This window comes from Lipophrys pholis (genome assembly GCF_963383615.2).
Source record: "Lipophrys pholis genome assembly, chromosome: 7".
NCBI lineage: Eukaryota > Metazoa > Chordata > Actinopteri > Blenniiformes > Blenniidae > Lipophrys > Lipophrys pholis.
In genome coordinates, this window is record NC_137638.1 from 4,731,223 (window position 1) to 4,746,096 (window position 14,874).

At 43.2% G+C, this 14,874-nt stretch overlaps 1 protein-coding gene across 2 annotated transcripts in view; it reads right to left on the reverse strand.

Moving 5' to 3' along the window:
* The window catches only part of unc5db (unc-5 netrin receptor Db), a 261,092-nt gene continuing 246,218 nt past the window's right edge, over nt 1-14,874 (reverse strand). For both annotated transcript variants that reach the window (XM_080468237.1, XM_080468236.1), the window contains 4 exons: nt 13,055-13,204; nt 8,021-8,185; nt 5,151-5,329; nt 1-989 (listed from right to left, as the gene is read on the reverse strand). In XM_080468237.1, coding sequence (XP_080324363.1) covers nt 731-989; nt 5,151-5,329; nt 8,021-8,185; nt 13,055-13,204 — 753 coding nt within the window. In that variant the 3' untranslated portion in view covers nt 1-730. The remainder of the gene's footprint in view (nt 990-5,150; nt 5,330-8,020; nt 8,186-13,054; nt 13,205-14,874) is intronic.

Sequence of the window (14,874 nt, forward strand, 5' to 3'; positions counted from 1 at the left end):
CAAAGCGGTGAAAATGCGTGAACTTGGAGATACCTGGTTTGGAAAGTTCACAATCACAACATTTAAGCAGTCAGTAGCTTGAAAAATATAATATTGCACATTAAAAAAAAAAAAAAAAAAAAAGTCCAGATTTGCTCGTTGAAGGAAGGGATAGGTGGATCAAATACACAAATACAGGTGAGTCCATACAGGAATGACGCCACAGTTGTATCACCTCATTTGCATATAAGACCCTGCATGTGTCCGGGAAAGTGGAACGCGACAGGAAAGAAGCTCCCCCTCGGTTTGATCACGACAAACAAACCAAAAAAAATACCTTTAAGAAACTAGATTTAGTTTGTGTTGATGGTGTGGGTTGCCATGTGGACTGCTGGGAGAGGAGAGGCTACACGACGGAGCAGGAAAGGAGCTCCTTTCTCTTCCAAAGCAGATTGAAGAAAAAGCGATTCGACCATCAATCCAAAAACAAGTTGGAACATAAAGGAGTGAAAAAGCAGGAAAAGAAAAAGATTTACAGTCCATCTTCTTAAAAGTAGAAGGGGCCGAGTCACAGCGGGCGCTGGCTCACCTTTGACGTGTTGTGATCGGTCGACGTGTGGACCGCCGGCGCCGCCTACGCACCGACCGCCCCGTGACCAGCGCCGCCGCGGCGTCTTAAGTCCATCGCTGGCCGCGCGCGTACACAGATACACTAACGCCTCAGTCTGTCTGTCAGTCTGCGTCTGCTCCCTCAGCCCGTGTACTCAGGAGCCGCCTCCTCCGACGTCTGAGCCGGCTTCGCCGTTCCGCACAGGCTGCCCGCTGGTATGTGGCCCAAGTCGCAGTCGGGCTCGTCCGCCTCCTTCGGGGAGCTCCTGGAGTGGATCTTGCCGATCTCCTCCAGGGCGCTGGCGAGGGAGTCGAGGTCAGCAGTGTCCTGGTGGCGAGCCTCCCACAGGCTGAGGATGACCGCGGAGGGACTCTGCTGCTTTGCGAAGAATCCCAGGTTTCTGTGGAGGAGCACAGCGACGGAGGATTACACGTCTGATGGCATCGCGTCGGACATGAAACACTCCGTTGTGACCCTTTGTGGACACGCCTTCACGCCACTTTAGTGTCTTGACTATTTACAGTGTGGATTCTCACTGAAGGCATCAAAACCATGAATGAACATTTGGAATCGTGAAGCACAAAATAAGTGTTAAATAACTCAAAAACACGTTTTAGATTTTAGATTCTTCTGAGCAGCCACCTTTTGTTAAGTCGAAAATGACAGAAGCAACATCACTACTGGACAGTGAACGCCCCTCAAATGACAACATCCGCTCCACAAACGAGGTCTAAATGCTGCTCTCCTCCACAAAGAAGTTGCAAAATCATCCCTTATTTATCCCTTAGTCCAGGTATTAGTCTGTGCAGTTCGCATGTTCATACCTGTGATTGCATGTCCCCCCCCTTAACAATACAAAACTACATTAATTTACAACATTAGAAGCAATAACACATTTGGCTTATGGACCTGGTACACTATACACTTCACAGAAAACCCAAGACCACATAAGGAAATGTCACAATATCAAATAAAACATCAACATTATAAGAATATAATTAAATGGCTGTCAGCATTTAAAACTTCCAACATGCAGTGAACAACATATGTAATCAGAATAAACATACTCAGAAATATTCGCAATCATGACAGAATGCAAAACTTGAGCGACATCATCACTCCCATACCCACACAGCAAACACAGCAGTGGTACATCTACTGCCAGGAGGTGGCACACCAACACCACCAAATGAGCCCCAAAAGGAACCCGCACACCCGCTATAACACAACCAGTACAATCAAACCATGACAAGCCTTTCTAACACCAGCAGCGGTGGAGGAACAGTAGTGCAGGCTGACGGGTGAAGGGGTGATAATTGACAGGAGCCACAGAATTGAAATTACCTGATAAAATGAACAATAAACTAAACACAAAACATTTAGAATCTAAAATATCAGGATGCATTTCAAGGTTTAAAATAAATACATTTTCTAGATCGTAACTACACACTATTTACCATAATACTCATATTTACTGATATTTTGGGGTTTCCTCTGTAAAAGTGCCTTGGAATGACTGTGTTGTATTTGGCGCCATATAAAAAGAAGTTTAATTGAATTTACCCTATTTATTTATGTACCACGTTACCAATATTACAACATTTATTGCACGGTGAATATAAAAGAAATCATTGCACCCACCAATAATTCAACAGAAAAAAACAATAAGAATCAATTAAGTGTTATTTTTGAAGTTAAAATGAACTAATAGACTTAAAATTCATCCACATTGTGGAGAAATAGGTGAATCAGCATTCAACTCCTTTAACTTTAAAAACAATAACGTTTACAATCAAAATAATTCATTTTAAGATACTAAAATGCGGGGGGGGGGGGGGGGGGGGGGGTCGACGAGGTTCACGGTGGTATAAATCAGTGTTTGGGATTCACCGTTTTAATACATGAAACTAATTAATCCCAACAAATAGGGACGCACCGATACCGAAGTAGTATGTGGTAGTGATGGCCAAATGAAGCTTCATGATCTACTGTCTTTATTTTCTGAAGCCACTAGATGGCGCTGTCTGTTCAACAAATGTTTGATAGCACACTTCATTGCCAGTCTTTCAGCCTCTATATTCAAACCAATTGTGCCTTCTGGTGGGGTCTGGTATCAGTACTCAGTATCAGCAAGTAGCTAAAAGTTTGTACTCTTACTCGTCCTTTAAAAAAAAAAAAAAGGTATCGGCGCATCTCGACCGACAGCTACAGTATACAGAAGTTCTTGTGATGAAGATGGGGGGTATAATTTAATGGGAAACTAACTTTGAAATTCACATCAATTAAAAAAAAATGCATTTCAATAGGTGGTGTTAAAAGATGGAATCAGTCTAAAACAGAGTTGAAGAAAAGATAAAACAGTGGGTACACAATAATACGGTTGCACAAACAGATGAGCTACTTCTTTTTTTCTGAATACTGATTTAAAGTTGTTCCATGGAGGGAATATACAGGTACTATATATACACCATAGTGGATTACAAAAAAGAGATTGAGTTGTCTTTGAATGGAAGCAAAATATATTATTATCACAAACTAATGGAGAAGAGGTGGTTTTAGTAATTCTATACTCCCTCCCACTCATTTGTGAATATGCTTGTATGTTTTATTTATTAAGATAATGGAGCCGTGTTATATTTTGTATTCAAACTGATTAAAGTTCATTCATTCATTCTAATTCTCTGCAAATCACCCAATACGGGTCCTGCTTCTGTTCCAGCCGACTGTCATGAAAATCATGTAATTACATCAATAACTGTTAATAAATTCGCCTAAACTGTGTCCTGGTGAAGTAAACACCACCATCTGTTTTTACAAGGAGCTGAAACAAAGGAAAGCGTGACCTTTTGAGGCTATTAAAATACTAATCCGGCATAAATTACCATCGCAAGTGATTAGTGATTACAGGCAGGCAGAGTTTGGTTTTGGATTTGGCTCACAGGTTCTTCTGCAGACATGAAAGAAAGGAGATTTTGTTGCCATGCCAATCCAGCACAGTGGTTTCCTCTGTTGTTATTGGGGAGATGGAGCGAGGTGCCAGCAGGGGGCAGTGTTTCACCACCACCACCACCACCGCTGGAGGAGAAACAACAAGCAGCACTGAAGGCTGCAGCCACTGCCACAGTTCAAAGATGCACAATTTGGAAATGAGAGCGTATCCGGTTAATTTAGAATTTCAGAGGACTCTTAGCGACTGTTTACATGGCAACGAATTTACGTGAAAATGGAAAACTTACGTTGCGTTTTAGGCGTCCGCTTTCACGACAACGGTGCTCAGAGTCACTGGAAACACAACTTTATGAAAACAGCTCCCAAGATGCCACTATTGAAAAAATGCTCTGGCTCTGACCTTCGGGACATGATCAGTAGATGGACAATAACAATGTTTCCTCCAGAGTGTCATGACTCCCAGTCCATATTCTCCTGGGACTTTATTTTGACAGTCCCCGTAATAACAGTCCAACTTGGTCGTCTGTCCATATGAATGTCCGTGTTCTCCCGTTGTTAATGTTTATGGCGTATTGTTCTCTGTGCTCATGTGGGTGTTGTTTCTTTACAAAAATAAACAACAGTGCCCACTCCTGGCCTGGCATGCTAACTGCATCGTTTTCAGTGTTTCTGCCGATTCCGTGTAAACGGAACGTTTTATGAAGGGCAATTCGTTTTCGCTTGAAACTTTGTCGTGTAAACGGATCCTACACACTGTGTGATTTTCGGCCGTCCCTGAGGAAAGCGATCGCAGGAGATTCGGAGCGATATCTTTGGTCTCGGCTCTAAATCGGTGTTCCCACACCGCTACTGTGAGACCGCTTCAAGGACAACCTGCAATAAATATCAAACGGTGTCAGACATTTGAGGTGATCGTGACTGCGACCTGCGACCTGATTACATGTGGTGTGTTTTGTTTTGAAAGACCGTAACAGTAAATGCTAACGTAAAATGCTACTAGATGCAAGATTGGCATCAGGCGTTGGTTGTCGTAGTGATTCAGTTTGTTTGAACTCATATTTACATCTTTTGAACCGCATGTTTTTATTGCTAATACATTGATTACTTTAGCAGAAAAAGTGTAATTTGACATAGGTCATCATTTACTAGAGAAATACTTTGTATGTCGATATATTCGCAGGTAATATGGAATTGGAATGCCTGCTTTTGGCAAAGCAATGAACTGCTGTCAAAACAAAAAAGTTGCTTTGTACTTTACTCTTAATACTTTTTAATTGTAATAGAGTACATATCTTCTGTACTCTTCTAGAATATTCACAAATTATTGTAACTAGAATTCTCCACCAATTCATCAAAGACGAACTATTAAAAGTGTAAAACAATTCAACAATGCTTCTTTTTTTTTTTGGGACGTCACAATGACAGAAAACACAACCATTCATTTTCCTGCACAGGTAATTAAACCAATCCTGCCGCTTGGAGACACGTAAAACCCACAACGCGCTGCTTGTGAAGCCACATTCAGGAGGTTAATAATGCTCACAGGAGCGTTAACGTTCTCGTCGGCGGGGAGGACGGAGGCACTGAGAGCGGCTGCACGTCACACACTCACCGGTCTAAGTGGAGTTTCCGGGCTAAGAGTTGCCAGTCCTTGCCCTTGGCGTTGGCAGTGTCGAAGGTGGCGCAGATCCTCTGGCGGATGGACAGGGGGATTTTGAAGGCCTTGGGCCCCGTCTGGGACGTGATGGTGCAGTCTGTCTGCATAAAAAACGGAACCGACTCCTTTTCAGTCTGGAGGAGCAGAGAAAAGAGGGTGGGGGTCAGACTGGGTGGGAGAAGGTTTCCAAAGGAGGAGTTAGCTGGACTCAGACTTCTCATTCAACGGCGTTTCCATCATAAACATCAAACCAGATAAGCTGAACCGTGTCTGTTCTGTGTTTTCATCCACACTTATCAACCTGCTCTTTGTCGATTACTCCGAGTTTCGTCCTGAAACGGAAAACGTAACTTTTTGAAAATGGCTCCCAAGGTGGAACTTTTCGAAAACGCTGTGACGCCGTCTCCGTGGAAACAGAGGAAATCGCAACTTTACTGAAATGCTGCTACTGTGCATGTGCACCACGGCCATAGTAACTCGCTCTTCTGCACATGCTCAGTAGACAGACAATAAGAAGAATGTTTTCCTCCAGTGTAATAATTCCCAGTCCATATTGTTCTGTTTTATTTTGACAGTCACTGTAATAATCCAACTTGGTCGTCAGTGCATACGAATGTCCGCGTTCTCCCATTGTTAAGGTTTATAGCGTATTTCTATTTTTGCACGTGAGTGATTTCATGGCCTGGCAACACCAACGGTATCATTTTCAGCATTTCTGCCATTTCTGTGTGACCAAATGTTTTCAAAAGGTTGCCATCTAAACAACTTCCTTGAAAAACAAAAATGCAAAAAAACAATGAGTTTTCACTTTAACCGTTGTCATGCAAACGGGTCTCCTTCACAGCGTTGTCGTGCTCAAACTCCAGGAGGAAAGAGGTGAGTGTGCTGGATGTAATTATACTCTGGTTTGTTTTTAGCTCAAACGCGCACTGCTAATGACGCCATTAAAGCTGCAGCGATCCTAAAACTGAATTGTCTTGGTGAACGAGATGTTGAGCAATTTGAGAGGTTTTTGTATTTTTTTTTTGTGAAGAGATGTGAACAAAAATGCCTCATCCCTGGAGCCGTCTAACGTATCTACATCTGTATAAATGTTGTGTCTCCGTGTCTGTTGACGCTGGGTGTGGAGGGGCCACCGGAGCTCAGAGTGATCAGGAGTCGGGAGTTACGATGGCGTGCAGCGTGTTGACTTGTTCTCGACTCTCCGCTGCTGCTTGATCGATCGAATGTGTCAATACATATTTCCACACGAGACATCAGAGAGCCTCGGGAGGCGTCTTCTCACTTGTAGATTTCATTCACAGAAACCGAATCACGGTAACACTGACTCAGGCGGAAAGTGCCTGCATCCTGCAGCGGTGAGCACTCTGGAGTCACAGCGAGAACTTAAAATACCGGCCCGGTGGAGTTTCCACGTTCTCCTCGCGTGTGCACGGGTTTTCTCCTTGTTTCCTGCTACAGTCCAGAAACATGCATGCGAGGTTAAAGGACGACACTAAATTGCTCCGAGGTGTGAACGTGAGTGTGTGGATGTTTGTTCTGTGACGGACTGGAGACCTTTCCAGGGTGGATGGATGGACGGACGGTGTAATACGGCATCAAAAGGCTCTGCCAACTGAGCCACAGGTGCGCTGTGTGTGTGTGTGTGTGTGTGTGTGTGTGTGTGTAAACCTCTCCCTGCATCCTGAAGTTGAGCAAAATGGTTCGATGTCTCGTCGGTGCATTTCCTTCCACCTACTGTTGCATGTTCTTTAAGTATGAAGACAGTATAAAGCGTCTCCACGCTCTGCTGCGGTGGAAATGTTGGGGTATCAACGTGAGCTCTGTGTGGATTTACAGGAACCTTTCTCAAGCGAATCCAAAAACAAACAGAAATGCCATTTTCACGCTTTCTTCGCCGATGCTCTGTTAATTACGCCTTTCCTCTTCGCTGTCCTTTTTTTTTTTTTTCTTTCCCCCTCCAGTTGGGTTTAATTAAACCTGGCTGGGTAATTAGCACCACCAGCTGTTTATCCTCACAATCATGTCGGAGACGCTGTACAGAAATGCACCTTTTTCCTTCACGTACTTCTTGAAAATTCAGTAAAAATGATTTGGATGAAACCTTTGATTAATGGCGCCAGGCTGCTCGGAGAAGCTGCTATAAACCTGCTGCTGTGCTCTGTGTGTGTGTGTGTGTATGTGTGTGTTGATGATATTGATCCATCCTGGTGACCCACAACGAAAAACTCGGTGCGGCCGTCTCCAGATGGTCACGTCCATGTTTGACACGTTGATGATCCGGATTCTACACACAGCGTCTATAAAAGCTTTTTATTTGGTCTTCCTGTGGGAGAAAGCCCCCGACTAATCATCGCAGTCGGATTTTAATCAAACCGTAAAAAGAAATAATGTTTCACAATGCGCCCGGCCGGGTTTAAAGCAGCGGTGGCGGCCTTGAGGTGGGACAGGCCCCATTTGTGGGCAAAAAAAATAAAAATCAATGTGTAACACTTAACAGCCACTGTCAAGGTGCTCTTGAGCGAGGACTTGGAGCTCCTCGCCGCTCCAGTGGAGCTGCTCAGCGGCTGACAGAAGACTGTTGGTACAGTGGGCAGCTCCCGGGTGCTGGCACATGTGAAGCCAGCTATTCCCTGGAACACGTGTCTCCCTGCTTGTTTTCAAAGGTTAAAAAAAAGAAAAAAGAAAAAAGGAACAGCTGGATGTCTGTTTTTAGCATGAATCTGTAAAAACAAAGCGTCCTATTAACACATGCTCAGGAGAGCCCCCCACCCCACCCCACCCCACAGCGGGTGGAGGAAGGTCGCGGAACGGTGGAGCCTCACCTCGGCCACGGCGGTGTAGACCTGCAGGATCTGCTCGTGGCCTTTGACCTGGCGCACGCTGATTTTGCAGGAGAGCTGGGCGGTGGCGGCGCTGAATCTCTCCAGAGAGAAGGCACAGTGCAGGGGCTGCTGGTTGCTGCACCACACTTGGGGGAAGGAGAATTCCTGAGGGGGCACGAAGAAGAAGAATCACCGAGATGTTTCAGTCACAATGACGTTATTTTTGTCATTTTAATGCAACATAAGCCAATAATGTAGTAACTTTTCAACAAGACATTAAAACATTTGAGCCCTTTGTGTATTTATTTAGTACATGTTTGAGCTCGTTATAACATTTTGACAGTATTTACATTCATTTAATTTTTTTTATAAATTTTTATAAATTTATTGTCAATTCATTTGAAACATTTTGGCAGTATTTAATTTTTTTTTAAATATATATATATATATATACATATATATATATTTTTTTTTATTAAATTTTTTTTTTTTAATCAATTCCTTTCAGACATTTTGACAGAATTTACATTATTTCTTTTTTTATGAATTCCTTCCAGACATGTCAAAACATACCCAAAATACAGATACATACAAAAAAGAAGAAAAAAAGTCTATTTACATTAATATGAATTCATCTATTCACACACAGGCCCTTCTGACGAGACACTTTTTATATCAGACAACTCAGATTGTTTAATATGTCCACCGATTGTTGACGAGTCTTCCTCAAGCTGCAATAATTCATGTCGGGTCATTTGGACGCCACAACCTTTCCTCCGAAGGCGTTGAGGAGATTTTTAGACCTCGGCTTGGTGACAGCACACACTTAAAGAGAGGAGCAGAGCCTAAATGTCAGAGGTTTAAATAAGACAGGCTCCACCTGTCACATCCCAGTCAGGCACTGATCTTTTACACCAAACCTGGCAACTTCGACTCAAATTTGATGGATTTTAAAGGTAAGATATGTCATTTTAAGTGATTATGCTGTTGTGATGTGAGTCACTGTCTGAAATCAGCCACCACTTCTTCACTTGCTTGTATGGGGACAGTTGAGTGACTCACAACATGTCCTTATCAACGAGTCAGTTTTTAGACCAGAAATGTTAAATACTGGACCTTCAACACATGGACGCTGCATTTATTTTATGTTTGAAGAGAAATTCAAAATGTGAATCCTATTTAGTAATAGTTTTGTACTTATTGTACGGGTGTGGCCCACATGAGATCACACCAGGTTGTTTGTGGATAAGCTGATTCCGATTGAGAGACGACCGCTCTACCAACTACGAGCCATGAACCGCCTACAATGTTGAAATGTGCATTTGAAGAATTTGTGTTGCAATAGCACCCAACAAATTCCCCGGACCTCCGTAACCTGCGTCGTGGAGTTTCTTGGGAGATAAATCAGGACAGTGGTGTCGAGGATCCAATGCAAAGTTTTATAAATTAGACCTCGGAATGGTAAAGAGAGAAAAGGAATCTCCCTGAATAAGACGCTCCTGCTCCTCGCTCCGGCAGGCCGCCACGCAGTGCCACTTCCACACAGCGAGATAAACGGTAAGCGCAGGCTTTGAAGTTTGATGACTCGGGTAGTTTGACATATTTATGCATGGAAATAGCTACAGTGCAAGATAAGGGGTACAAATATAACCTAAATCCCTGTACAGTTACTGATAGCAGCATGAGCTTGTGGGCTAACGACTGTGAGCAGTGTATGTGGAAATAAGATCGCCTTTGATCTATAATTAATTTCCACACACATCTGCAGGGAAACGTCCTTGACCTCTGTTGGACTCCACCAACGCCGTATCTGCATATTGGAAGTGACCTGTAAACGATTCCTGGTGAAGACCGGCGGTGTGCCGGCTCAAGACTTCGCCTTTGTTGCTTTGATCCTGGCTCCCTGCAGCAGATAATGGGAGTCTGGGAGGAGTGGGAGGGGTGATGGACATGGAGAAGCCGGGATGCTCTTTAGCTGCAAAGAGCTGACTTGATGTACGGCTCGCCGCTCTGCCATTATTCTGGACCTGTACCCGGCGAAGCAGGTCGGCGCCGCCCGCCCGCCTCCTCCCAGTCCCACATAAATAAGGAGATGAAAAAGTGTCTCCGCAACGCTCTCGGGTCTGCAGTCACGTCTTTAAACGACGAAGTGGCGCGGCCCGGGCGCCCGACGACAGGCGCGGCCCGGGACCAAACGGCGCCCTGCGCCTGCTGCCGAGCGATCAATTCCATCCTGTTTGCATCGTAACGCGGCGACAAGCACAACAAACACAAGAGCTATTAATCTCTGGACGTGTCTGTCTTCTTCGCCGGCAGCCTTCTGAGGGGGAGACGTGGGCGACAGTGAAAGAGCAGTTTGAGAGAACACGGAGGTAAACACAAATATAAAGTGAGTCACGGCGCATTGGGAGCTGAGCGGAAATCACTTTCATCACACCGGGTTTCTTCTTCTTCGCCGGAGCGCATGTGACAACAATGAGACTTTGTTGGGTAAACACACGATGACGGGCGAGGCGGCCGACGGTTCGCACGGCGAGTCTCCATATAGTCGAAGGTGCAGCGTGAGCGAGCAGAACGGGAGCTGGGTTGTCTTTTATGTCGACACTGGAGGCGTTCAGGTGGAGCTGGAGGTGGAGGTCACCTACGATTTTGCAAGCTCGCAAACACAAACAGTCCGATCAGTCTACTTGATCAGGAGTCAAACACATTTTAGTTCAGGGGCCATATTCAGCTCAATTTTATCTTGATTTGGCTGGACTGGTAAAATATTGCCATAATAAACCTAAACAGAATTTTTTTTTATTGTTGTGGCGCAGAGTATACATGATGAAAATGTCGATATTTTCACATGATCAATTGCAAGTAAATTGTAAATAGATTGTGAATCTACTTATTAAGCAGATTTCACAGTTTGAGCAGCGTCAATGTGTTTTATATGATCCGTGAAATTAACTCTTGTCACAGTGTGGTCATGCATGGCGCTCAGGTTCCACTGGGAGCTATTTGGGTTCAGCATCTTGCTCAAGGACACGTTGAAACACATGGACAGAGCAACGTGGGGGATCAAACCTCCAACCTGGATGAACGTGTTCCCAAATCATTGTGACAGGTTTCATGGAGTTAACTAGAGTTTACACACCCGTCCTTGATTCAAACTCGGGTCTCCTACACTCAAGAAACTGACAGAATCAGCCAATCAACTAAAAATGACCGATGATACTATCAAACCATAAGCGTAGCAGGTGTGACAATAACAAGCTAAGTCTCGTAGTTATTAATAGAATCTTAGGATATATTAGTTGTTTTTAATCCAATAAGGATAAATACATGACACCAAAACTTGTACGAGATCCAACAGTCCTCTGAAAGGCTCATGAGTGTGAATGTGATGAACTATGTTAAGTGCTTTGGAGCTGCTCAGGCAGCTGAAAGGCGCTATACGTATAAGTGAAGTCCATTTACCAAGGTGGGAGTCCTCACTCGGTTTCATCGGGCGTGTTCTCACTCCCCTGTTTTATCGGGACCAGAGTTCTCTTCAGGGATAAAAATCGTTTCATTTGGGCGATGTGAACACTGGTGTCTGAGGACTAAGGAATGTCCTTGATGTGCATCCAATTAAGACTGTGTTAAAGCTTCTTCCACAACAAATGTAGCCATGGCTCATTGCATATGTTTAAAATAACCCCAATATATGTGTAAAACTTCAATAGGGTGCTTGTTAAATTGTAATTCCACACTGTCTAAATCCGGATAAAAACATTTAATTTAAAAATGTTCTATCAAAGAAATACAAGAGGAGAGAATAGATACCATACAAAATGACTCATTATATATGCTGTTCGACCCTGAGGAAATAAATTATACAGTCGATGATTTGGCCACTAACACAATAAACTTTAATAATGTACTGCTACGATAGAATATTTAAATAATTTATTCGCATATTTATATGAACTGAAACAGGAATAGGTCAAACAACATACAATTTTAATGATCCACTGACATTTGAAAAGACAGCAATTGTAGCTCATGAAGAAAACATGATCTATATTGTGATTCTTTAAACGTGTTATATGTGATATTTTCAAGTTCAACACATTTGAAAAATAGTCCCCCCCCCAAAAAATGAAGATTTAGGAGTGTTTAACTATTACAAACATTTCACTAAAGAAAATAACTCAAGTTTTTAAACTGTCGGTTTTTCTGGCCTTGCAGTTCCACTTCTTACCACCAGGTGATGCAAAGAGTTGCACTGTTATTTAACATAGCAGCAGTAATGTATTGCTTGATGAAGTACATTCTTTCAAATTTCTTCTCATCACACATGATAATGCTAAAAATGCTAAAAAAAACAAAAACAAACAATAAAACTGGCCAGAGGACGGATGGGAAACGACGGGGACTCAGTGCTGCCACCTGCTGCACAAGAGTGGCACCACATATATAGTAAATACTGTAACTTGTATTGATGCTCTGTTTAATTGAATGGAGAAATAAATCAAAAATAGGAAGATATAAAAAGGGATTAGAGTGAAGAGGAAATGCAAAGGAAATGAGAGAATAAAGAAAGTAAAGGGAAATTAAGGATCAAAACATAGGAAATTAAAAATAAACAAAGAAAGTAGGACAACGTGAGAAAGAAAAACAGGAACAAACAGTAAAAGAAAGCACAGAGGAAACAATTGTGCTCACAATCTGTCACCTACAACCTCTAATAAATTGACGTCGTAACACTGATGTCTGGTAAGTGTGTCTTTTAATCCTTGAGCGAGTCGGAGTGTTTTGTTTTCATATGAACGAAGTGGATAAGCTCCGAGTATAAAATCCCCTGGTAGAGCGCCTTATTAGGATGCGGCGTACAGTAAAATACAGTCGGCTTTAGAAGATCTGACTTCATTAAGAGAAACAGACACATTCCTCTAATGCCGTTTGATGGAGCGCTGACGTACCACGGTAATTGGCTGGCGAAGGAAATGAGTGTGCATGTGCTCATGCACGCGCAGTGTCGGCCGTGCGGTGCGACTTGGCCCGTACCTGACATGTGGTAAAGGGTTTGATGCTCCACAGGAACTGAGGAACATCCTGGATCGACACCTGCAGGCTGAAGGTGTTCGCTCGGAAAGGCAACATCTTTGGCTCCTCCAGGAGCTGACCCCCTCTGGTCTTCTCTGCTGCCACCACTCCCTGAAGCAGAGCGAGGGGGAAGTCCAAGGAGAGGACGGAGATATTAGAGGAAATAAGGGTAATGGAGGCCGGAAATGAACAGGAGAGAGGAAAGGACAACAAAGAGAATGAGGAAGGATACATTGAGGGAATTAAAGGAGCAAATTAAAGGGAAAAAAATGACAAATTTCAACAGAAAACGAAGGAGAAGGAAATAAAGGTGCAAAGAAATTGACAGGAGACAGAAGAGGAAAGTAAATGAAAGACGGAAGAGAAACATAAGAAAGGGTACTGGAAGGAAATAAATAAAAGAGAAAGAGAATAATGTGGATAGGAAGGTAAACAAGACAAAGAGGCATAGTAGTAAACAAGGAACACAAACAGGAAATGAATATTAGCAGTTTACACGACGGCAAAACGTTCATTGAGTCAACTGTGTGGTTTCAAAAAACAACAAAAAAAAAAACAATAACAGCGCCAACTAGTAGCCCAACATGCTGAATGCATCATTTTCAGTAGTTCTGCCGCTTCCATGTAAGTACACCTCGATTGCGAAACATTCCAGCGTAATCACGAAGGTTTTTGAAACTAAGACGTAAAATGATGTATAAACGGGGCAGAAATTGAGGGAATGAAGGGGAAAAACTAGATTAAAGGTAGAAGAAATGAAAGAAAAGGAAATAAATAAAGATATGAAAAGGAAGGAAATGAAAGTAAAGGGGCAAAGAAGGTTGTAGAAACGGAAAAAGAAGTGGAGCCAGGGGGAAAAAAGACAATCAGGAAAAGAAATAATGCAAATAAGAAAATAAATTAGGAGAAAAGAAAGGAGCAACACAACAGAAAGAGCTGAAGAAAAGGAACTGAAAGAAAGTAAGAAATGGAGAGGAAAAGAAAACAAACTATAAAAAGAAAGGGAAAGGAAAGAAAAGCGGAACAGAAGAAATGAGTGAATAAAAGAAGCGATAAGAGGAAAGAAAATGAGCAGAGGGAAGGAACTGACAGAAAAAGAAAGGATGAGATGAAATGAAAGGAAGGGAGCAAAACGAAGTAGAAAAAGAGGAAAAGGAAGGAAGGAAAGTAGAGAAGATTAATAAGAGCAAATGAAAGGAGAGGCTCACATAAGGATGGTGAAAGGGAAAGACAATAGAACTTAAAGGAGAAGATGAGGAAGGGTTGAATGTACAGAAAAGAAAAACGAGATCAAATACAGAATGGGCCAAAAGCCAAGCAGAAAGATGGAAGAAAAAAATACATGTGAAATCATTCCAAGGGCAGACAAAAGAACGAGGAAACTCCTATTTCGAAGGTAAACTCTTTTTGCACATCAGCACAAACACCTGTTGCCCATCCTCTCGTCTGCCACGTCGCACTAATTGACTCGTGTGGAATATTATCAGCGGAGTGACGACGAGTCTCCGCTCAGCACATCCCGCAAACTCCCCATTAGCAATGGCGTCTGCAGCCTCGGCAAGAACCGGCCGAGGCTCGGATTGGAAGCCGGGTGGAGGGGAGGGGAGGGTGGAGGGGGAGGGGGAGGGGGGGGTGTAGGAGGGGAGGGGTGAAACGTCCATCTCCCAAATTGAATTTGCAATGATGAAAGAGCACTTTGATTGTCGCTCGCAGGTATTCATCTGTCATCATTGTTCAGCCTCCCGGTGGGATGGTTCGCCGGCTGCCTGGCCCCGTCTTTC